Source organism: Diorhabda sublineata, chromosome 4, assembly GCF_026230105.1.
Source record: "Diorhabda sublineata isolate icDioSubl1.1 chromosome 4, icDioSubl1.1, whole genome shotgun sequence".
In the NCBI taxonomy this organism is placed as follows: domain Eukaryota; kingdom Metazoa; phylum Arthropoda; class Insecta; order Coleoptera; family Chrysomelidae; genus Diorhabda; species Diorhabda sublineata.
This window is the reverse complement of record NC_079477.1, coordinates 27,425,695-27,452,430: the sequence shown is the minus strand read 5'-3', so window position 1 is coordinate 27,452,430 and position 26,736 is coordinate 27,425,695. Positions and strand designations below refer to the sequence as shown.

The following is a 26,736-nucleotide window of genomic DNA, read 5'->3' as shown; positions in this document are numbered from 1 at the left end:
GAATATGTGCATACGAAGACGACAGTACAGACACAAAAAAATCTGTGTGAAATTATCAATATAATTATTTCCTTACGTGGCACTGATTCGGTTAGAACATAATCGATAAAAGGGACGAAGTATGTTTATGTTCCCTTTATTAGAGGCAATTGCGTAATTTCTTTAGTTTTCACATTCTTGAAAATCGATTATATTAACTTATATAAATGTCACAATTGTAGTAAACTTCTCTAATAGAACAAACGAAAACATAAAGGGATCTTAATAGAGATGCTCTAGTTGGTAGTGTAGTCACTCCCTAAAAACACCGACCTTTCAGGACTCCTAAATAAATGTAAGAAAAAGTTTTACGGTGATTTCGTCGTAAAGGGCTTCGACGCTTTTTTAGAAAAAGCTAATTACGTATATAAAAAAGGGACGATTCTTTATTGATATCACATATGGCCTTTATGTTTTATCTACACAGACATTTCACGACGGAGACATCGTTTTCTAAATGTACGAATGATGTTCTTTGTTATAGAATGTAGGAAAATTGCGTGAGATACAAAAAATTTCTCCTGTTATTGAATTTATCGTGAATATACAGTATGAAACAAAAACAATTACCGCTTTTTATTTTATCGTTATAGATGAATGTGGTACAAAAAGGGCTCAGTTCACGTCTGGTACCCTGTTTAAACCAAACTCCCTTATAGACAGGTACATTTTACTCGTCTATTTACGTTTTATAATTCAATATTCAGCTGTAGGAAGTTAACGGTGTATAATGCCGTCCAATTTATAATGAATCGATGGCCTTTTAACGAATAATTTTTCGCATAAGATACAGTATTTATAAAAATAATAAATTTATGGTAGATCGAAGAAAATTGTCAACAAGGTTTTTATAATCTGCTATTGATATTAGAAGAACTATAACAAAAACTAAAGCTTTTTTGAAGATGTATATACAGTATTGTAAATCATAAGAAAGTGAATATCGATAGCCACTTATCTGAATTTTCACTAAATTTTACGAGGGTGATCTAAAAATTATTTTCAACCGAACAAAGAAGCAAGACATTCTTTTTCCATAATCAATTGTAGAATTTTAGTAAAAACCTCTCAATTTTCAAGACAACCTTCATCCCAAAAAATCTCAAATACAATATAAATGAGCAAACTCTAAACGCCAAATTAATGTAAAAAATCATACAAAATGAAAATGTCAACATTTATTTTTATAAAAAGAATGTATTAGATATTAGATTTGCACAAAAATTACGTTCATCAGATCATGATCTTTTCACACAGTATCTTCTATGTTTATGTTTTTGAGACAACACTGGCGCAATAATGTAGCTGATTAATTTCATTTTTAGTTTGTTAAACTCAAACTAAAGTTACAATTTCGAATAAAACGTTACTTTATAAATAATTTGTTGAATAAAGTTTAATTTGAATAATATAATCGAAATTGTGTTAACCGGCTTAAGCTGTTCACTCCATATAAACCCACCATAATTCATCGTATTACACACGTAAAACTAGAAGGTATATTAAGCTGTGCCGAGAACAAAAGAAGAGATTATTATAAGTGTCCTCATCCTAAAATTTGTGATATCTCGATAAATTAGTCATCCCCAAGTTTCCCCTAATCAATATTCGGCAGCCAACAGATATTCAATTATAGTACGAGAGGTCCTTACCCCCGTCTCCGGCATGTGGTTTTATCAAACTCGACAAGTTTACCTACAACGGCACCTTGATATAGTCATCGGAAGTTATTCGTAAACTCCTTACCTAACGAAATTGATAAGCCACTCCCTTTCGACCCCCAAAGGTAGACTATTTAAACTTCAACCTAACAATGCAGAGAATGTTTTTGCTCAACAATAACGTTTTAATATAATAAAACAATTATTGATTCAGGAAAAATATGTTATTAGACAAATCACAATGTCGTAACGGTTTTCCATTAAACGCACATTTCATATATGCATTTTATTCAAGTCTTCTAGAATCTGATAAACATAATAGTCGAGGATCCAGGTTCCTTTTTTACAGATTACTTTCAAGCTAGTTTCTGTACGTCGCTCTACTTTCTTCTCATGCAAGAAATCTCGATTTAAGTACTTAACAAGTTAACAAGGGAGATAGAGATAAAATATGTCGATTTGACAGTTCTCAAAAACGTATTACTAATCATGAATCTTCCATTTAATCCAGACTACTTGTTTCTATCAAGTGAGCAATTTAATGTTCAGGTTTTATTTCCGTTCTCTCCCAATTACATATCTATTTTAATAAAATATATTTTTCCTTATACATCCATAATTGCGTACTCTGGATCTCACAAATGCCCAAGTTCCTTGAAGGCGTCTATTGAAGTATTGATTTCCTTTTTTTTTAACACATTTACCACTTTCAAACATCATCTACTTCTACTTGTCAAATTTTCCGATTGTCACAAAACAAAATTCGTACCCATCAACAGAGATAAACAAAATGAAAACCGAACACGATAAGGATTTCTGATCTAAATGAGGATGAAGCCCAATGCGTTTTCATCGTATCAATATCAATATCAAACCCATCAATATTATTTGAATACCAATTTTTCTGTTAAAATAGTATATTACGTAACAAGAGTTGTAAGTAACCCATTACGCACGAACTGAAAAATTTTACACACGAAGCGAGTTCATCAATTTCATGATTACGTAATGGGCTTACAACTCGTGTAACCTACTATACTTTTTCTACGCCCGTTCATTTTCTTCTATTAAATAAAAAACATCGAAATTATTTAAACTTCATTATCATAGTTCTTCTTCTTCTTCCTGCTGTGTATAGGCATCATTGCCTGTTTTCTTCACATCATTGCCTTTGCTCAGTCACCTGGGAGGTTGTCACTCCATCTTTTCCTAGGTCTTTGAAGGCTTCTTTGTCCTACTGGTGATTTGTAATATGTTATATGATTTATAATAGTTGTTAGTAACAATTGAATAATTATTGTAAATCGATTGTCCCTTATTATTTATTGGGGATTACATAACAATCTACAGCAGACATGCGTAGTGGCAATCGAGAATCTAATGATATACATGAAGAGATAGATCGATCGAAAAGCTGGTACATTAAAATGAATCAATTCCATCAATAACCATATGCAAACACCGTTAAGTACCTAGATGTGAACTTAAATAAACTAAGGAAAGAACACAAGAAGAAAGTTAAAAACTGAATCTCAAATTTAAAAAACTGTGCTGGCTATTAGGTAGATCGCAACCTGGGGGCTGTTCCAGCTCAAGCAATATAGAAATCATATAAAGATTCCAAAAAAGGTATTGAGGGGTATTACCAACAACCAGCGACTTACATGGAAACTTAGGAATGTAAATGGTACAAACGAAACAAGATATTTTGCAAGGAAGCATGAGAACGGCTTCACCACAAGAACAACGAAGCAATCCAGCTGATGGATAAATGTGTGATAGTGATAAGACACAAAAGATTTGAGCTTGTTTCATAGCTAAAACAGAAGAAAACCTCAATAGTTCAAACTCGGTAAAACAATTTGATTTCCAAGAATTTAATAGGAAAATATTGCTCAATAATAATCTCTAGTTTAGTTCTATTTAAATTTAAAGAAAAAAATTCCATTTTAGGAAATATTTCTATTTTACTTGAATATTCTTTTACATTTGTCGAACTGTCAGATAAATTTTTGTTGAAAGTGTAAAGAAGTACATACGTGAGTTCCGCTTAGCGTCATTTAGAAAGTCCTTTTGAAAATCTATATAACTTACTGTCACGTACTCACACGTCGGATTTATGAGGCACTTCTAGAAGCCATTTAATATCGAAACGGTGAGCTAAAAGGGGTTATTACATCACTGTTACATTTAATAATCCCCAAACTTACAAAACGTTAGTATAAAATCATTTTGTTTATCTTTGTGTGGAAAAATATGTAGATAAATTTTCGAACGATCGATGGCTTAAAGTGCGTCTCCAAATAGTCGGAATGACTTTAGTAAAAAATAAGACATTCTCGATTCAAATGCTCATTTTTTAGAGTCCAGACTTGCTGCGTTATACACTTATAGTAAAATCATGAAAATTTCTACGTTTGGATTTTCGGATACGATATCTTTAACTAAAATATTTTTAAAGATCGCAAATTCCGGTTCTACTGGAAATCGACTGTAACTTTGTTATTTCAAATGGAACACCCTGTATATTGATACATTATTTTCTTACGAGGGTACCCTTAGATATGAAAATGGTTTCTGTTAGGTGAAAGATATCTTGATATTTTAAGAAAAGTAACAACATAAATTTTGGCATTATTATCGTCAATAACTGGTTTAATTCGATTAACTTTTGCTTCATTTGTTGAGGATTCTTATAATTAGTAAGAACTTTGTCACATTCACCATGTATTAAAAGCAAATTTACACAAGCAGATTTACGATATGCTTGATACCCTTAGTGATCAATGTCCTTCGTATGCGACCCTGAAAAATAGGACTGCAAGCTTGAAAAGAGGTAAATTTTCCATTGAAGATGATGAGCAATCAGGAAGGCCAGTTTCTGTGTCAGTCCCCGAAAATATCGATGCAGTTCATGACGATTCTATCAGACCGTCGAATTGGGCTAAAACGGATATCTGAAGCACTGAATATTTCATACGAACGCGTTCATCATATAGTTCACGTCAATTTGGACATGAGAAAAATTGCTGCAAAATGGATCCCGAATGTTTGATTGTTGACCAAAACTGTGAAAGGGTAAAACCATCGCGTTCAATCTGTGCTCGATTTGTAAACGATGTAGACTTCTTAAACCGAATTGTTACTATGGATGAGAGTTGGGTACATTTCTACTATCCAGAAACTAAGAAACAATCGATGGAATGCCGACCCTCTGGTTCTCCAAGGCCTAAGAAGTATCGTGTCCAAAAATCTGCTGGAAAATTTCTTGCCTCAGTTTTTTGGGACTCAGTTTTTTTTGGGCTTGGAGTAATCATGATTGACTTTTTGGAGGAGCGTAAAACTATAACTGGAGATTACTATTCGACATTACTGTGTACTCTACGGGAAAAAATTAAAGAGAAAAGACGCGGAAAGCTGTCCAAAGGTGTTTTGTTTTGCAGGACAAAGCCCCTGCACACAAATCTCATGCTGCCATGCAAAAAAATTGTGATTTAGGGTTTGAATTATTAGAACAGCCCCCTTATTCACCAGATTTGGCTCGGTCCGACTATCTTCTCTTTCCTCATCTGAAAAAAAGTTTAAAAGGTCGTAAATTTCGTTCCAACGAGGAGGTAATAAAAGCAGTGGCTTGCAGAGATAGAAGAAACATTTTTTTTTGAAAGGTCTAGAGATGTTGAGATTAAGAGGAGAATATGTTGAGTAATAAAATATTTTGACATTGAAATGTTGTTTGGTTCTATAGTAGGCTGAGAATTTTTCAATATATCCTTGTATATATGAATAATATGAAATACTTGTTTCAAAATGCAACAATTATTTAGATATTATAAAACTTCTATATTAAATTCTCAACACCAATCCAATTGGGGAAATTATTTTCATTTTCACAAAGAAAACTTGAATGTGAACGCTTGTAGAAAATTCCGCAAACATTCTTGGGAATAGCTGCAGCAGCAGGAGTAGAAAACTCTGCATGGAGAAATGTTTCATGCCCGAAGGGCGGCATAAAAGTCGATAGAAAACAGATACGTCTGGAAAATAGTGCTTTTAGTACTGTTGTGTGACTTACATCCGAAGATATATTTTTTCAGGGATAACGACGGTAGAGGCATTTATAGTGTTTAGGATAAAATCAGTTGTATGTTTCCAAGAAAATGAATTAAGTCAGTTTACACAACTCAAAAGGAAAATAAAATGGAAATTAGTATTCCAGGAGAGTCGCTAATGAAACGTTTATAGAAAAAAAAACAAATCTTTGCTTCTAGAAATTTTATTAATTAACTTCCAAGTTATTGATTTTTGAGCAGTTCATATTTATAACTACATACCAAAACGAATAGCAGTAAGATAAGAATTATATACATAAAATGCTTGTGAGTTATGAAACAAATTCAATATTTTTTATATTGAATTCCTGGAATAGGTCCTGATTTTAGGTGGGTCTTCTAATACCTCCTCAGAATTGTCTTTTCATAATGTATTCATCAGTGTTGAGGATGTCCTTGAGTATGAACATACTATGTTCAATAGATCGTAAATTGAGGTACTATGAATCCTGCGAAATGCCGCAAAACTCATACGGCAATCGGGATCATCATCATCAAAAATAAAAATCAGTTTAAGAAACTTTAAAGTAGGGCACTGGAAAATGGAAACATTAAAATAGACAAATAGAACAAATAGAAAGAGCAGAAAACGAAAAATTAGAGAAGGACTTAACATAAAGAGCAGCAAACGCGGAAAAACTATTTATCGCGATAAAAATAATCTTTCTAGGGAACAATGAAATACCTAAAGAAATAAGAGTAGAAATTTACAAAAGAGTAGCATACCTATACCAAAGATATGGGTCCGAAGCACAACCGAAGAACACAGAAAAAAGATATAAACAACGGAAGTGATATTCCTCTGGAAAATTGAGGTCGAAACTTAATTGGACCATAGCAAGCAAGTCTTAATCAAAAAACCTGCAGAAAAAAAGTCGAGTAAGATGATTCGAACATGTGAAAAGATTGATTGAGGAAAAGATTTAAAGATAAATACTAGAAGCCAGAACAATAAGAGCGAGAAACAGAGGAAGACCGAGAAAAAGCTGAATAGACGAAAACAACAAAACTACTAAGAACAAAGAAACTAAAGAAAAATAAAAGATCGAAAAAAATGGAAAGAATTTTCGTAGAAAGACTCGATAAAAAAGAAACTCAACCTTACGTCTGGTACCCTTTCCATAATTCCTAGAATTAATCTTTGTTGCTCTTCCATTTTTTATTATTACCATAGTTTCTAGAGCACTGATATTATACAGAGTTTGTTTTATTTAGAGTATTTTATCATCCTTTAAGTTGAAACTGAGCTTTGCTGCCCACATTAGGCTAGTTCTTCTCTGGTTTCTGGCAGGAATATTTCGAATTGTGTACAGGCAGCTTCAGCCACTAGAAATGCATTTATGTTTACGATTCAATGTTTTCATTGGTAAACAGTGAAGATGAGTCCACGTGGACTGACGGTTTGTTAGATGTTTACAGAATTACGGGTTGTAAACATTATTTTTCATTTCTTGATTTGAAATGAGTGCCGCGCGTGTTTATGAAATATTGATTGTTCCCCAAATAACTGTCTTAATATTAAAAGAACTATACCCAATAATCTAAACCATGCTTTGTATCCGAAACGACAAATTAACTATCCGTAGAAAACTATTTTCAAAATATGTGAAATTTAGAGATATTTCGATGTCCATGCCGATTAATGCAATGAAAAGAAAGATTATCCCGTACCCGTTTCACAAAAACTTCCTGTATTTTTCAAATCAAACTTTTTTGTTAACCAAATAAGAGAATGGAAGATATTCGACTGGAATTTGGGAGAAAAAATAATTCAAATAAAGTAAAGAACAGTAAGTAAGAGATGGATCACTCAAATAAAATTTAACTACATATAGTTTCACCTTTTCTCAACCACAACGTTTACCTGAATAATTAGTATCCACCGCAAATATTCCCTTTTTAAGTCGAAGATTGAGAGTTGGTTTAAAAATTAAGCTACCGTTAAGCTAAATGACTAGAAAAAACCTTTTTTCGTAATAAACTACCCTCCACCGTCGATTCTTTCTAGAGAGAATGTTGAGGGTTCTATTTACCGTTCTGATATATACTAGGGTTTTTTATCTCTCCTTAGGCAGGACACGCTTCTGTAATAGTGGCATACCGATACCGACGAACGGCTTAACAAAATGGTGTTTCAGAAAAACGCTCACATCACACGAACCAACCAGTGGTGTGCTTCACTAAAATTCATCTCTGTTGATATTGTCGCTAATACAGATACAAAAGAACGTTTCTTATACAAGTTATACGATTATTTTATTAAATAGATACGGGAAAAAAATATATTAAACACAACTATATGTGAGTTCTAAATGCATTTGTAACTATATGGCATTAAATAAAATTTATATATGATACAAGTTCGTGAAGTGCGCAAAATTACTTCACGCGCGAGTATTGTACAATATTTTATCTACGACCACATTAAAAATACTTTTCTTTAATTATATATTACATATCGTCGGCTTAATTATTTCACCTCGCAATTAAATATAATTATTACGCTTTCACATATGTTTCCACTGGGGCGTGAGAACTGTTTTGAATTTTCTCGATTTATCAAATAAAAATAGTTTTTTATTACAGGTGTGGCACTCTTCAAAATTGTAGAAGTTTATAAAGAAATTCAAGACAGGCAAATGAATATTGTAAGTATTCCTTTTTTATCCAGTTTTATAGGGTTCTGGAACTAAATAAATGCTCCAACAACGATTAAATGAAATAAGCATACATACATTGTCGATTAAGTCCGTCCCTTCCAGAATGTACCCCATCATAGGAAGATGCATTCTAGGAAGATTCCTACCAATTCTCATCACATACAATGGTGCCTTCAGTCTACTCTATCATTTACTCTCTTTTTTACTTTTCTCTGCTTAATAGAAGTGTCCGACTATCATCTTTCCTGCAATGAGCCAAGTTTATTTTTTACTGTTTCAAAGTTGATGTCTTGGTTTTTGATAGCCTCAACGAATGGCGAATTGTCAACGAAATTATTACAGATAGAAAAGACTTAACGCGTAATAAAGCTGTCCTTACTCCGAAACCTACTAATATTTATTATAAATCAACGAATCTCCACTTCTTTTTTTATTCTTGTGTCTATGAACGTGGCACCCAGCTGTTTTTTCTTTACCTTGTGCATAGCATGATGTTCATTGTTCTTATCCCTTAGCTGTGTTTTGTAGTAGATCTGCAACAGGGACTAGTACAGTCTACTTTTATTTACCTCACACAATCCAATTTAGTAACGCCGCAAATTACAGCATTTCTATGAAAGCTTTCATCTTGTTCACATTGTACTATGAAGGAAGGTAATGACAGCTTCGGGGAAGAGTTCATGGATCCGCAACTATTTCTTTGATAAGAGACCGTCTTAGATACTACTACTATCATTTATTCCAGAAATTATTGCTATCACTGAATATTGGTTGAATAATAATGAGTCTGTTCTTGTGAAAACTATACCTCAGTAGTCAGTTTCAATGGAACTGATTTATCTCATGGAGGTAGTATGATCATGTCCACAATCGACGACTTTTCTGAAATAACACAGTTTAATGATTCAATATGTGAGAAAGTATTCGAATTTTCTATCGTCTACCACAAGACCTCTGTATTGTTTGTATTTACAGAACACCTGAGGCCGACGTGCATACTTTCTGTCACAAACTACTGTCCTTACTGGAGTCCTTACCTCTAAAATAAAACTAGTTCTATATGGCGATCTTAATATTGATTTTTCCAGTGTGTGTGCTGGTCAAAAATATCAGTCAATTTTTGATTATTTTGCATATAACGGCATCTACCGCAATAACTAAGACCAGTTCTAGTACTATAGACTATGTCGTGTCATCATATGATCCAGAATCCACCGACTTTACTGTCTTTAATAATTTAGGTTCCTCCGATCGTGAAGCAGTGTTAAAAAATTTTCGATCAAATCCAATATCAAAAATGCTTCTCGTCAATAATAAAATTTAAAACTTCAAGCACCGTTGTCAAACAACTGATTGGAACATGCTCTCTGGTGATGAGGACTTCAAATTTTCTAGATTCATAAAAACACTAACTAGTTTGGCATCCAATTTTTTCTCCCACAGGCGTATTAAAAATAAGCAAACTGGTCCACTAAAACTTTACGTATATCTGTAAATAAAATACAATCTTTATCTCACCTAAGGAAATTATCCGATAGTGTTTTCTTCAAATATTGCATGAAACTATACAGGAAAATTCATCATAAGATAATAAAAGCCGCCAAAGATATTTATTTCAAAGGGAAATTCGCTAATTCTCGTAATGTTTCTAAAGAAACATGTTTCATTGTGAATGAACTAAGAAATAAGGCTTCTTCATCGAGCATACTCTCTACTTCACCTGATAAACTTAATAATCACTTTGTGATTGTAGCCAAAAATTTATCAAATTCTATAAATCCTTCTCATGATCTGCTATCATATCTCCCTGATGCTAATGCTAACTATATGTCAACAATTATCAAATAATTATCATCCACTGAATACATATTAAGATGAAAATATGTTGCTACAAACTTAATATTAATCATAGCAGTATAAAAATAATTTGTCATCACTTAAACAACAAAGCCAACGAAATAGTATAACTAAAAGTTCCAATAGACTTTCGTTGGTACAACTTAACGTTGAAGGCTTGTCTTCCAGTTATTATAAATGTCAATGAATGAATCATTTTATTGAGATTTAATATTTTATACATCTCATGTATAACAGAAAGTCACTATCTATATACATATTATGTTTTAAGCAATTAGGTTTTTCTTTGTAAAGAGCTCTTGTTGATGCAATTCGTATTGAAACTTTTTTCGTATTTATTTATACTCTTTTCATTCGTGGGATGAATTAATAAACATTAACTCTTACGTTCTTAATTTATTTACACACTATTCATTATTTATAATAATTCACTAACTGCGCTTGCACAACTTATATATCCTAAATAGAATTCTATAAACTTCTAGAACAAAAAGAAACACAACAAATAAATAAATAGACTTTCCTAGTCATTATTTGAAAGAAATACTGTAGATAAACCACCTGCTATAATAAAAAATTCTAAAAGAAAACATCAAAGGCAGATGAAAGCAGAAACTTGTTCGTAACAGTATTGAAGAAGGAAATTTAGATACTTAGAACTTAGTAGCATGAAATCAATAATTTCTTTAAAATTATTATATGGTAATCGGAATGAATGAGAGCTTGACTAAAGGAAAATTATTTAGCCCTTTAATGATTCTTATATATTATCTTAGTATTCTTTTTCTTTAAAAAGCTTTGATTGTCTGTTTAATATTCATATTTTCAACAATCAAATTATTTTAACTTAAATCTTTTCTCTTCTTAGGACGATTTGCTCAGTAAAATATAGACATTAATGTACAAAATATCTGAAGTAATTATAGCACAACAACGCTCAGTATTACTTCCCATTTATTGTTTAAACGAGTTTATAACTCCTGTATTCTACCCTTAATCAAATTTAGTTAATTGGCATTGTAATAGACGGTTAGTATGGAAGCGAATTATGACGAGGAGCTTTGGAAAAACGTGTTAATCCGAATTAGGGTGTCGGCAAACACGGTTATAAAAATTATAAGATCATTAATATTTTTGTCGAAACCAAATTCCCATTTTATTTTATATTGTCAGTGAAAATGAAAATGATAAGCTGTACAATGAAATTCAACAAAAAATAAAACACAAAGTCGGAAAAAACTGGTGTATATGCAATTAAACAGCAGTATGTGTCTTGAAGGAAAGCAAAAAGACCTTTTGCTTAATAGTGCACAAGGAATCATGAAACAAAGACTGAAATTCACATGGGATATATACAATGTCGTTATTTAACGGAATAATCTGGAACAAGAACATAAGTAACGAAAATAGATACCATTGCCAAGAATAACATGATATACTTCAGAGGAGTGGACGTTGGAAGAAGGCTGCGAAAATATATTTCTGAAGAGAAACGAAGAAAAGATCTGGGAACATCAAGGAGACGATCAGATAAATCACTTAAAACAAATTTACAACAGAAGAAGAAATAATAGACAAATTCTCTGTTGGACATGTGCAAATATGAATGAAAGAAGTTATCGAGTGGAAACAGGGACGAGAAGATAAGAGACGAGAAGATGACTGAGTCTACTACGTATAGTTATTTTCCCAGACAGTAGAGAAACGGTGAAGTGACAAGATTTTTTACAGGTTAATTCTAAGTAAGTGAAGTGTGATCCAACTATAATACACGATGTTCATTTTAAATAAAACAACTAAGTTGGACTTTTTATAAGATTATGTAAGCTATTATCTTAAACTGCATGATAAAGATGTTACACTTATCAATGGAATAAAATGGAGCAAGAGGATAGTATCATGGTATGAAAATACGGAAAAGATCTCACTTTTTCATATTACGATGCGATGCTTTTAGTTTCCACCATGAATCAAATCGACGAGACGATTTCCAAAGAACAAATCACAATTTTAGACAAACTACAAGAAGAATAGTTCGGTTTCAGTAATACAGCATGAAACAACCAATCTCGAGACTTGCGACATACACAACTCAAGGCTTAAATCTAAAAGGAGTAGTTTTTCCTTATATAAGTAGAGCTGTTGATTATTTTAGATGTTGAATATATGAAACAAGTTGTAAAAAGCTCCTGAAAAGTTATCTCAAGAATATATTAATCTGCAAGAACATGATAGAGTACCCCAAGGAGTAGTTTTAGCATCCATGCTGTACAACATCTTTATGCCGAGAATGAAAAACATCCAAAGACTCCGACGCATAGTGTAGAACATGATACATAAGATAAACAGCGACAAAAGCCTCTACAAAAAACAAAAGAACAACTATTCCGACCAGAATATACAAATAAATGACGAAGAAATGCAGTGATTGGGACTGGGAGTAACAGTGAAGTGTTACTACTATTGACATTCTCTAGATCGATGAAAAAAGAAAAAAACACAGAGGAAGGATCGGCGTATCTATATGGACACGAAGAAACTACAGGATTACCAAATATTGCCACTAAAAATGATAAAGTCTAGGACTCGCCACAACTTTCCAACGCGATAATCTCGTGGCAAATGCCAAGGCATATATTGAGGTAGCCTTGAAGAAGACCACAGAGAGTTAGGAATAGTAGAAGGTAACGAACCGCACATCTATATTTATACGACGACTAAAGAACCGCGACGACAAGAGCGTAGAGCCACGGAAGCTAAATCTTCACGAAACGAAAACATTTATTGAAATCTACTGTAGATCTAGAGAGTGTACGAGCGATGCTCTAAACGCGAAATACGATGAGGTCTTGTAGAAATGGACTGTGATGATAGAATGCTTATTTCCCATGCATTTGTATTTTATCAAGCCGTGAATGCTTAACTAGAAGCCTATTTTGATGCAAAAGGAAAATTGTTTTTGTAAACAGTTGATTAAAATAGCTCATCACATTCGATTTGAAACATCTTAATCAACACAATGAAATTCAAACAAAACATTTTGTTGTTTATTAGACCGGGGATTGATCAATATTAAGCAACATGGAAACCTAATTCTCAAGTTTTCAATTGGAGATATTGGAGCTATTTAACCAAATTAGGCAACAATATCAATTGTTTCATCCGTTCAAATACATTGTAGTGTGATCGTTTTATTGCTTTTCAATTCAGGGCAGTTTCCAAAGAACTAAATTTATCCACATCTATAACGGTTTATTATGAGTCGCACTACCGCTTTGCATTTTCCATCTGGAGTACGTATGTGCGATTCAATTTAAGCGAATCTTCAATTCACCTTATTTACTCAGACTAAACTGTAGGACTCACTGGCGGCAGCTCGTTAAATGATTCAAAAGATTAACTCTTACTTCCTCATTCATCTTTGAATCCGTTTGCCTAATTCGTAAGCACGCTTCTCAATTTTAGGAAAGAGGCACACAACCTTTATCTATCTACTCCACGTTTAGAATTAAATAAGAGCTCGATACTTTAGAATGCAAAAAAATGAACAATCATTTGCCAAGTGAAATCAAATCGATATCATCTTTTAGGGAATTTTGCAATAATTTGAAAGCATATTCAATGGAAAGTACCTTCTACACAAAAAACGTCGTTTTCAGGAATTTCCACATGTACATTTTGAAATGTAATTTCGTTATTCATTGGAGTTTTCTTGTGTATATATTATATTTAGATTTTATTATATTTATGTCTTTATTTAGCTATTTGTATATTTGTTTCTCAGTTTTGTCTACAAATTGTAAAAACATTTTTGACAATAAAGAATTTCTCTCTCTCTCTCTCTTTCTTGCTCTAATGTTATGAAAAAAATCACCCTGTTTTGTACATATAAACAATCCTTGTAGTGGTCGGTAATTCCCCAGCGAAAAAGCCTTTGATAGGGAACAATACCATTTAGAATAGAATTATTCTCACGTCTCCCGGTAGTGTAATTATTAAGGAAATTAATAGCGTTCTAGTTCCTTTGGACTATTGTACTCGTTTTCATATATTCCGAATGTGTGCCGCAGATTAGTTTTATGGCCTCTTCTTACGATTCCATGCCCTTCGCTCCAATTACGCCTTTACGGACTTGAATTAGAGAAAAAAAGAACCGAGTGTTGGACAGTTAAATGTAGACACTTTGCCCGTACAAAACAAAAACATTTTAACGATTTCAATTATTATATTGTTGTTTCTTACACACTTGTGCTTTAATAATGTGACTCCGTCTCAAAAATAAATAAAAGATAGGAGAAAAATGATTGGAATTTGTTTAGTAAAAAATGTGATAATGCCAAATTATCAAAATAATTTGAAGAAAAAAGAAAGATCATGAAGGTACAGTACACGATTGCACAAGCTGGTACCAAGATATGGACATTTATAACATATAATAAAGTTCAAGGTTTAGAAGTAGATTCACAAATGTACTGCTTTTATTGCTTCCTGATCAGTATTGATCAGTATTGGAGACAAAGTAAATCTTTGCTCCCCTTATCATCATCATTAACACGGCGAGTCATTAAGTCAAAAACGTCACGATGTTACGAAACAATTTAGTCCTCGTTTATCATTACTATTTTTGACAAAACCATCAATAAAACCGAGGCACAGCTAGATACTATGGTTAGATAGTGATTTCTAGGTACTCGTACAAGCACGAACGAATTGAAAGTAAGAAAAAGTGGAAGTCATATAGATCTTACAAAGCTCAGTGGTTTCATTTTGAAATGAGTTTGCTTAGTACCAATGGTTAATACAAAGATGTGACAATATTTTTGGCGTTATTCCATCGCAATTTTGACATTTCTTTACTCTAGTCGAAAGGTAGATCCACCTTGACTTACCAGAGTTTAAACAGCAATCACAATACTAGGTTCCTTGTGGTAAATATGGACCAAACAATTCCTTGGTGGATTTGTCCACAGATAAAGACATGGTGTCTGTTTTTTCAAATATATGACATGCGGTATAATTATACATACGGACCACTTTTGCAACGGTGAAACAATTAAAGACGGATACTGTACCAAATACGAGGCGGTACCAAAAAGTAACCGAAATAGCATTGCCATGTGTGGAGCTTTTTTAGTACTGATTTCTGCCTAGCGACACTCAGCACTAGTTCAGTGCCGCACGGGCTGTTAACCTGCCACATTCAGCTCGTCACTAGTGACCGTTTTTGTTAGTGTTGTTTCACTGCTATTTCTTTTTTTTTATGGCAAATTTTAGTGAACAACGTGTTGAAAACTGCTTACAAAGATGATGCTTTGGGTAAAACTCAAGTGTATGAGTGGTTTTCTGGATTTAAAAATGGCGACATGTCGATTGATGACAAACCTCGCTCTAGACGTCCATCAATTGCCCGAATCGATGAAAATGTTGAAAGAATTCGAGAACTTGTGCGCATAGACCGTCGACAGACAATTGATTAACTGTCTGAAATCAGTGGAATATCTTGGAGCTCGGTTCAGCAAACAGGTGACTGATTCTTCCTCTATAACAACGCACCTGCACACTCAGCCATCACTGTTAGCCAGTTTTTGGTTAAAAATAACATGGTTCCGCTGCCCCACGCACCTTACTCGCCTGACCTGGCTCCGTGCGACTTTTTCTTGTTTCCACGCATGAAAATGGGCATGAAAGGATGGCGATTTGAAAATATTGAAGACATCAAGAAAAGAACGAAACAGGAGCTTGCAGCCATCTCTAAAGATGTTTTGTAAATATTTAGCATTTAAATAATAATTCCGGTTATTTTTGGGTACCCCCTCGTATATTGAGTCTATTTTAATTTATTTTACACTATAACAATGAAAGAGTGCAGACATGTGCAAATAGTGTGCAAAAATCTATTAACTATGTATATTTCGAGGCTTTCGATAAATCTTATTTATGTGGAAGTAAACGTTGTATCTCCAAGAGACGGAAAATTGTCTTCCATCCTAAAACTCGAAGCAATAATTTTTCTATTAAAATGACAATATTAATTAAATCGAATCTAATTATCTAAGAACAGTGGGGTTGTTAAGCTAATGAAAATATTTTTGTTTTATAAGAATTAAATAAAATTTACAATTTTTATTTTGACCGAAAACTGGTGGAGAAGATTCGATGGAGAAAGTTCGATATTGATATCGAACGAAAATGTAGTAATTATATCCGTAGGACGAATTAAATGACAGTCATTTATAACCGCGAACATATAATTTGCAAATTAGTTTTGAAATCACGTTTCTTTTTTTTTCAGTGCAGATAAATGAATACGCGGAATAAATTCAAGTAAATGCGCGAAAGTTGAAGGTCTGCAATGTTATAATTGACCAAAAAACGAAGTAAAAGCTATTTGGATTATTAGTCTTTTAGAAGTAACAGATGGTTTCGTTAAAAATATTCTCCATTCATTATTCTTATTATAATATTTATAAAAAATTTCTATTTGAAGTGACTGCTATTAGGAAAGAGGATATAAAAATAAATACGCATGAAACGCAATATTTGCAAACTCACCTAATATGATCAATAATTTGAGAGCAAAAATTTAAATGAAGTTAAAAGTTTTCTAATGTTCTGAAAAATTGTCAAGTAAATTTTCTCACGAGGACCAAGATATTGAGGACATAGTTATCAATCTCACTAGAGCACGTAACGACCCTGTGGTGCTGTTTTCCCTGGTTCAGAAATAAGAACGAATGTGGATAATCAGGACGCTATATATACACAAAAAAATTAATACAAACTGCCCCTATAATAAAACCCAATCCTCCAATCGCAGCTGTTTATATTTTTTGTCTTTGGCCCTCAAGATAACCTACCATGAAAATTTGGTCTGTAATAGATAACCCATTTCCGATATTTAGACCTCCAAAAATCATAAAAAGGCTTTCCGTTTACTACAGTTCAAAATCTACACCTATGATTTATAACTTGCAGACAGTTAAGAAATCTCAAAAAAGTTCGACCGAAATTGAAAATTCTCGCCCTATATGGGGTGAGATTTTTAACTTTAAAACGAAATATCTCGACTCCTACTGGTCCAATTTGAATTATATATCTACAAAATCCCATAATAGAATCTCAGCTTTCTAATAGACTTCTAAAGAATGATATTTGGTGATCATGGACTAGCCCAATTTCCGCGGCAATTAGTTAATTTTTGGCTTCGCAACTTCAAATTGAGATATTCAGAATTTTAATAGTTTGATTTCAAGCAAATCTCACTAACAGATTCTCAGCCATCCAATAGATGTTGGATGAATGACAGTTGAATTTACTTTGCTTAGCGTCGGCGTGAATATCAGTGATTGATCAATGAAATTACATGGTATTTTCAATTTTAGTGACATTACACTGAATAGTGGGCCTAACTGTTACGTGCTACATATATAACTGTAAATGTGATTTGTTAAGGTCTTAACTGTTCTTGTTTACTAGTTAGTTCTTCGCCAGCACTAATATGAGTAAATCGAGATATTATCCTTGTATTGGTGAATTGGTAAACATGCTAATGCAATTTTTAAATAATTTCTTCCTCGTCCTAGTCACCGCTATTTATTTTAACCTTTTTTTCTGTATGTTATTTTTCTTCTCTTTCGCTATTTTGAATCATGAACATTAACATTCTCGAAGCATTACCAACGCAGTTAGCTTGACTACAAAAATATTTCTATAATATAGCTTTTAATTAAGGCTGTTGCAGCTCCACCACAATAAAGGGTCCAATGTTATCACCTTCGTTTTATTGGTGTATCTTTACTATAGCTGTAGAGGTACTGGTATTTCTCTTTTTAGGTCTAGCTAAGATAGTATCCAAGTTTGCATCAACTAGTTCATCTTTTTACGGATTGAGTTTATCAGTTTTTTCTCCTGTGTCGCATTTTTTGATCTCATTTCCGTTGTGATTCTTTGTTTCACGCTAATATCAGAATTAACGAAACAAACGTTTTTAAGCCCAGAGTCCAAAAAGTACACGAGAGCGAGGATTCGGGTGCCCCCAAAAGGTCCAAATCTCTCCAGTCCAATTGTTGCCCTTAAACTCTTAAAACGGTAATATTAATTAATGGAGAATATATATTGAAAACGCATTGTTTTAGTTAAAAATCAAAATTAATATTAATAACTAGTATCTAATCTAACCAGTGTGTCCTATAATGATATTTCTCTATCAGTTTCACTTTTTTGATAACCTTCAAATCCTTCAAACCTTTCTGATGCTTTTCAGAAGACATATTTATCAAAAGCTTCTACGTAAAATAAATTTTTAGACTTTATTTGATGTGTACTATCTTTTTATCTCTATAACGTTCTATAAAATGTATTATATTTTATTTTCTTGTGAATTTATTACACATTTTCTCGACTATAATCATAAATTTCTTTCGTTACCTTAATGTTGTGTATTTTTTCTAGTTGAAAGCTTTCTACGTGGATCTACTGGTGCCTTTAGAAACAAATTTAGAAAAAGATACGAAAGTGGTGCAGGTAATTATCAAATATAAGTTATTTTTATGTAAGTTGCATGGGTTGCTAATGAGAAAAACATATTCAAACAATTTGTTTAGCATTAAAATAGCTAAAATTTGTTCTCAAAAGGTATAGTTAAATGTAGCACTCTGTATTTCATTTCACCATCATAGACTACCGTCCATTTAGTTTCATTATAAGTATTCTCTTCAGTACAACTGGAAAGATTTGGATTCGCATACTTTAAATTATGTTGAAAAAAACTGTTTTCAATTAAATTTATCATTATATCCATTTCTCTTCATTTACTTCACTAAATCAAAGTATTTCAATGGAACACATAAAAATCATCAAAGCAAACATTCAATAAAAACATTGTTCTGTAGTAGTTCCGCGAAATGAGCCCCTATGACAGTAAAATCAAGATTTCTCTAAAGATATAAGCCACAAATTGACAATAACTGTTATATAGCTATATATAATAATGAGATATGATGTGAATATTGGATAAACACCATAAGAATTTTTTACTCGCTACAAATGTCTATCATAAGCAAAATCCAAATCGTAATCAACTCAAAATTTATCATCCTGTATACCATGAACTGAAAAATGAATAGTATAAACATTTTCATAATGAAAAATGAATAAAATAAATAAACAGATCTTCCAAAGTTTTACATCGACTATATTCCAGTAGAGATTCACAAAAATGATGTGGTACTAAAAAATTAGTTACTGAATATGCGGTTATCACAAGGCCATAAATGTCTACGTTTTGTAATCGCACATCCTACTGACTGCGCCATAATAATTACACAAACAACTTTATTTATCAAAACAAACTTTACGACCTGTTTAATAACTCGGAAAGTTCAATCTCACTAAATATCATCAAAAACACTAGACTCGACTACGATCGTGTTATAAACTTAAATTAATTCTTATTTTGTGTACTTTTTCTAGTGCGAACAAAAGAGATTTCTGCAACAACACAAACAGCGATCCGAAACGTACAGCAAAGCTGCAGCTCTAATGAAAAAACAAAGGAAAAAGTCCAGAGGGTCCAGTAAAACAGGACTGGCAATGGATAAGGAACTTAAGGTAGTATTACTTTACTTTTATCACTTGTCTCGGCTTCGAAAATCGGATTCGTTATTTTAAAATGTTTATTGATTGTCAATACGCACACATCGTAACTGTTTATCTAAGTTTTGTTGTTCCGTAAGAAATAATAGAATTTTATTGTTTTGAAACAATTTTATGATTAAATATTCTCTCCCTGAACTTCAATTACTTATTCTAGTGATTTTCTGATTCATAGACTGAAGTGAAAATTTGGAAAACTGACCAAATATGCTGTACACATGATTTCTGGATTTCTGGAGATGTAAAAACAATAGAAATTGGAGGGAGCAAAGTCTGACAAAAAGAATGGATCTTCGCAATTTAATTGACTGTGTTTTGATATATTGATAAAAAATTTGTTGTACAAACCAGCTGTTTTCCATGAATTTTCACATCCAATTTATCCGCGAGGCTACAGTGAATCAACCACACTCAAATCCGTAGACAACATCAGATCACCATCATCAATAGATATCTTGAAAACATTCTGATGTGGGATGGAAGCAATCTAATTGAGTTCAATGCAGCAAAGACTTAGGCTCTAGGGATTACAAAGAAAGCTAGCACTGTAGCTCAGGATTTGGCCTGTCTGGAAATAAAACATCACCATCACTGCAAATTCGCTTGTTAAGTGTTGAGGTTGGGAGCAATATGTCCCGGCATAGTCACGTGGCTGAATTAGTTGAGGTAGCTTCACAAAAACTATATACCTCGCGATTCTGATTCTCTACAAGGCCCAGATTCGTACATATATTTCCTGAACATTTGGAGCTCGGCTTCCAAGCATACCTTGAGAGTGCTCTACTCAATACAGACAAGAGCAATTCGATTTATAAGCGATCCAAAATTGACCAGGATCAGTTTAGAGCATAGGAGAAACATCGCTGATCTGTTTTATCGATACTACCACCGCAAAGGCTGTTCCGAGCTATCCAACATATTCCCACCTAGAACAGTTTTTGCAAGACGTGGCTCATTAACACCGAGTTCATCTACAGACGCCCAGAACGTCAATTTATCTGGACTTCTTTCTTTAGAGAAGTGCAAGCTTGTGGAATCAACTACCAAAGCACGTGTTTCCCGAATACTACAAACTACAGAAGTTCAAGCTTAATATTTACAGGCAGGTATCACTCGAACCACTCGAGTGTAATAGGGTTTACCCTGTTCTGCTTGCTTTTTACATAAAAAAATTAAACTCTGCGTTTATTGTTTTATCAACGTGTACGTAATCCACACATTAAGTTTCTTTGCAAACAAAAAAACCTGATGCTAGCTCCTTCTTATCCGATTGTTGGACATTAACATGCTTTGAAGCTAAAGTAACACATTTGCACCAGTCTTGTTTTGGTTATAAAAAAAATGCCCAAAATGCCTTTATATTATTTCTACAATCATTCAAATGTTGAGAATGTCTTATATGTTTTGGTTTTTATTCTGATGTTAGTGAATGCGGCACTTATTTTTATAAACAAGTCTAGAGAAAATATTTCTCACACTATCTAATGAGATGCTTCTAATAAATCTCTTTCAATTAATGGCCGATTTCGCATAATCATATCCTGTACTTTTTAGACGTCCTTCACGTCCATCGTCTTCAAGACTTGTAAGACCACTTTTAAATACTGCAGTCTATCTTTCTAGTGTTTGCATTGATGGCAAAGAGTCTTTATATACTTTTAATAATCGGTCGTAATTTTTTTACAATACTTAAAATAATTATTCAAGAGTTTTCTATTCTCTAAAAATACGATGAAGCGTTAACTTATTGAATAGATTCCAAAAAAATAAATTGCATAATGGAGAATGTTCAATTAATTTTTTTCTTTTCAGAATATGCAAATTTTGGAAGAAGAAAAAACTAAGTTGGATGCTTTCTGCGAACAAAGTTTGAAAAATGTAAGTTCTAATTTTTATATAACTCAAGATATTTAAACTTAATTGTATGTGGAATATACAAGTAAGTAAATAGGAGAGTATGGTTTTTGTTATCTGAAAAGTTTGTTGTGATTGAAACACATTCTATCAATGATTTGATAACATCGATGTGAAATTACCCATTGTTTAAGGCGATGACACAAGAAAGAAGAAGATACGGATTCGTTCTGGAAAGGCAGTGCTCTCTATCGAAACATTATCTCTCTTATTACACACACGGCGTCGAAGCTTATCAAGAAAACATCGAAAAATGGTCTGACGTCGCAAAAACTAGGGAATATCTACCCGAATCTGTGGAAAATATATTTACCAACAAACTCAAAGTAAGTTCGTATGAATCTAAAATTTTTTTTATATCGTACGATAAGAATATAGTGGAATTTATTTTACAGGGTTGTCAAATTGATACAACTCATATTTCCTAAGTTAGATCGTATTGGAAATTATTACTAAATTACTATTAAAAATACTATTTCAAATTAAAATTTTTGATGCCTGTCTAGACATCAAAAATAATTATTCATATCTTTATTATCAATTGGGCGAGAATATGCCACACATATTTGTCCAATAACCACTTTGAAATGAGCCTAATATTCTACATCAGACTCATACTGGAATGCTAGTCGAAGAAATAAATCTCATGTTATTGCTCGAGGAATTTTTTGGCGTTGTTGATCAGCTCCTCTTCGTTCTAATTGTCTCTCTCAGTGGCTTAATATTGTATCCGTTTGCTTATTATTTGACTTACCTTTCACAATATTAAAACACGTATATTTATTAAACACGTACACCTTTCTGTTTTGATTTAAAACTATTTAAAAAAATGTTAAGTACAATATGTACAGGTACGATAATGGCCGTTGTTAGCGAGAGCTCACAACACGTGTTTGTTTACATGAGAGTAAAAACTGACTTTTCAGTTATTAATAAATAATTATTGGACTTGACCTTAATTATAAATTTACGATGAGAGCAAAATTAACATGAGAGCTGCACAAAAAAATCAAAATGATACGTATATCATCAGAAAGGAAATTGAAATTATAAATAAGAATTTATCATACTATAATTATTATATTCGATTGCATCTTGCAATCCTATCGCGGATCTGTAGATAAAATTAAAAAAAGTAAAAATTACGATGGAAAAATAGGGGATGATCGTAGAAGGGTGAAACATTGAGAGTAATATGACAAAAAAACAAATAAAAATCTTGCCAAAAAAATTAAAGTTTGTAAGTAGGGGTTGATCGTAGAGGGTTGACAATTTAGGTTTGTATGTATTTTTTAATGCTGTATCATAAAAAATAAAAAATTTTATCTAAAAAATGAAATTAGGCGGGGACTACTTTTAACATTTGAGGGGATGAAAAATAGTGTTATTCGATTCTCGCACCTACCCGACATGGACACAAAATTTCATGAGAATCAGCAAGCCGTTTCGGACGAGTTCAATTACAAACACCGCGACATAAGAATTTTATATATTAGAAGTATAAAGCCATCGTCTAATCAGTTTTGTTGTAAATTGTCAGTTCATATATCATTCATTTTCCTACTACAAAAAACTACCTATTCAGTATTTTCAATTTCAAACTTGTTTCTTTATTCTTATGAATTATTTATACATGGATCAAAAGGCAAATAATTTTAATAAAATCCTTTCTTCTGCTTCCTTATTTTCTGAACATATTGCTACGAGTTTTACTTAATGAGCAGTGGCGTAGCTACCGTCTTATCAGCCGTATCAATGATACGGGGCCCTCGGGCTACAGAGGCCCTAACGTGTGTAAACAAAAAATAGTGAAATGTTATCCCCAATGTCACTTAATCTCGTGTTTTCCGGGAAAAAAACATATAAAAAAACTGTCATTCGTGCCTATAGAGTGTTTACTTCAGAAATTACAAAAGTCGAAAAATCAATCTCTTTTTTTCCCGGGTTAAGCACTGCGAATCCAAGTGTGCTATTGTTGTAAATACTTTTAACACGCTAAGCCTCTTCAATGTTAAATGCCGTACACAAACTATAGATTTCTCTTAATGCTTATCAAATTTTTTTCTTTATTATTTGAAATCATTAATCCTGTTTCTAAAGCTCTACAGCGTGAAAATAATGACCTACAGAAAGCTAGTATTTTATTAAGTAATCGTTTGAATAGACTGAGCAAAATAAGAAATCAAAATTCATTCAATGGTTTGCTAAATGAGTCCAGAGATTTAGCAAAATAGTGTAAAGTAACAAATGTTTTTAAAAATAAAAGACGAAAGATAACGATAACGATTTTTTGATGAGTTATCACAAAATGAGAGAACTTCAGCCCCGGAATTATATTTCAAAGTCAATGTATACTATTACTGTTTAGATATATTAATTTCTCAAACTCAGAGCCTTTGTGACCTGAGTAATATGTTCCAAGTATTACAACCGGAGAAACTCCTACCTTCTTCAAACAACTTTATGAACAATTTATTGCTCTAAAAATATGTTAAAAATCTGAAATTCAAAAAATGCATTCCACTAAGGAACTCATCGAATTATTGCTGATAAAATTCAATAGCCTTGCATAAAGCTTTCTATTCTTGACACTTCCAATTCCAGTGAAAGAAGTTTTTCAAAATTAAAACTGATAGAAAATTACTCCTTCGATGGGGCAGGAACGGCCATTAGACTTTTCTCTATCATCTTTTCATTCTCGTTTTTCGCTTTTTTTTGAACTCTGTAGATTCCTACAACCGCAGATATTTTGAAGCAACCACGTTGAGACAATTTGGTGACCATAAATTCAATTCAGCATCATCAAGAAGTTTGTTTTTTCTATAGAAATTTCCCCATTAAGAAAACGTCAAGATGATACTATCACATTTCTTTACATTATTTCGAAATTCTTTACCTGAAGTGGTAACAAACAAAGGATAAAGTTTATTATATGTAGCACTATATTCATTTCAGCAAATATCCATATGGCAAAACGAGGACCTCTACTCTAACCCGAGAAGCCCGAATCTTGAAGATGACAGATTAAGTGTCAATTCCCAACTAAGAAAAACAAGAAGTATGGACGCATCTTGCCTAGATATACGATCAATTGAAGAAATCGTGTCTCCCAATAGCACTTTGAACAGAGCTAAATCAGAATACAACTTGAATTCGTCAATTCACACCAATACTCAAGGTAACGAATTTGTTCATAGATACATGATAGCTACAAAGATATGTTTTAGATGAGGGTGTTTATTCAATACAAAAAATCCTTTACGTCCTTTTAATGGGATCATAACGATAAATTTAAGAGCAATATATCTCTTGATCAATTTATTAAGTTGATACAACTTAATGAATATTTGATTTCCAGGAAGTAATACTCCCACCCGTCAACCAACTAGATCCATGGCGGTACCACCACCACCTACTTGGGACTGTCAATTGGCCCGCGCCCTTTATGCTTATCTCTCCAGCGGAGAGAATCAACTGAGTTTCCATGAAGGAGATTTGCTGGCTCTTATAGGGGAAAGAAATAAAGGTTGGCAGTTCGGGGAAAATTTAAGAACGCAATGTAGTGGATGGTTTCCGCTGGCTTATACAGAAATTTTGGACGATCCTCCGACGTAAGTACCAGACATTTTTCATTACAATTCTGAACTTCTAAGTCGATTCATTCAACATGTATTCTCCATTTTACAATCTTCTATTCCTTCAAATTTCTTAGTTTTTTTCTCTTTTCTGAATCAAAGATTCTATTTTCCATCACTGCTTCTTTTGCATTTGTCAAAAGTCAAATTATATATTGGTGATGGTTGTAGTGATTAAAGACATTTTTCATCACAATTCTGAACTTCTAAGTCGTTACATTAACGCGTTCTTCATATTTCAATCTTCTATTCCTTCAAATTTCTTAGTTTTTTTTTCTCTTTTCTGAATCAAAGATTCTATTTTCCATCACTGCTTCTTTCGCATTTGTCAAAAGTCAAATAATATATTGGTGATGGTTGTAGTGATTAAAGACATTTTTCATCACAATTCTGAACTTCTAAGTCGTTACATTAACGCGTTCTTCATATTTCAATCTTCTATTCCTTCAAATTTCTTAGTTTTTTTTCTCTTTTCTGAATCAAAGATTCTATTTTCCATCACTGCTTCTTTCGCATTTGTCAAAAGTCAAATGATATATTGGTGATGATTGTAGTCTTTAACGACTAGATTGTAGCTTCTAAGTCAACTATTCTTTCTCTCTACTTGGATACCTTTCCATTCATATAGTAAATTGGATTTTATTGATGATAATTCATCAAAATTTTTGTAGTTCCCCTAGCCGCCGAAGTGTTGCAAGTGGATCGCATACCAACAACGTCTCTACCCCAACGATAGGTAACAATTACATGTCTTCAATCGATACAGGAACTCCCTCTGGTAATCCTCCCATAGAAACACCTGGCACACGTATGTTTGGAGATACATTGAATTTGCACAGATCATCCAATACCGCTAAGCAGGTAGAGTAGAACGCTAGGCTTTTATTTGATTAATGAATTGGTCATTAGCTCGGTTGTGTTATTTATAAGTAATTCAAATAGGGTCAACGTTATATAGAAAATGATTAATTGTTTTTATATGGGTTAAAACATAATTGGATGAACATTTAAATCCGATTCTTGATGCGTAAAATAAACAATCATTAATTAACGTATATATACAACAAATAACTATTATGTGCTACAGAAGCAGGAACGTCAACAAGTTTCTATAAACATTCATATATGTTTACAAACTTTCCAAATTTTCCTGAATTAAATAAATAATTGTGCGTTTAAAAGATATTTGCTATAAGCTCAAATACCA

The 26,736-nt window shown here is 32.7% G+C and overlaps 1 protein-coding gene across 3 annotated transcripts in view; it reads left to right on the top strand.

The window, feature by feature from the left end:
• The window catches only part of LOC130443193 (GATA zinc finger domain-containing protein 14), a 200,322-nt gene that overhangs the window by 165,240 nt on the left and 8,346 nt on the right, over window positions 1–26,736 (top strand). For all 3 annotated transcript variants that reach the window (XM_056777709.1, XM_056777710.1, XM_056777708.1), the window contains exons 5-12: window positions 8,396–8,457; window positions 18,778–18,849; window positions 19,798–19,935; window positions 21,793–21,858; window positions 22,029–22,220; window positions 24,850–25,072; window positions 25,253–25,505; window positions 26,201–26,390. In XM_056777709.1, coding sequence (XP_056633687.1) covers window positions 8,396–8,457; window positions 18,778–18,849; window positions 19,798–19,935; window positions 21,793–21,858; window positions 22,029–22,220; window positions 24,850–25,072; window positions 25,253–25,505; window positions 26,201–26,390 — 1,196 coding nt within the window. The remainder of the gene's footprint in view (window positions 1–8,395; window positions 8,458–18,777; window positions 18,850–19,797; window positions 19,936–21,792; window positions 21,859–22,028; window positions 22,221–24,849; window positions 25,073–25,252; window positions 25,506–26,200; window positions 26,391–26,736) is intronic.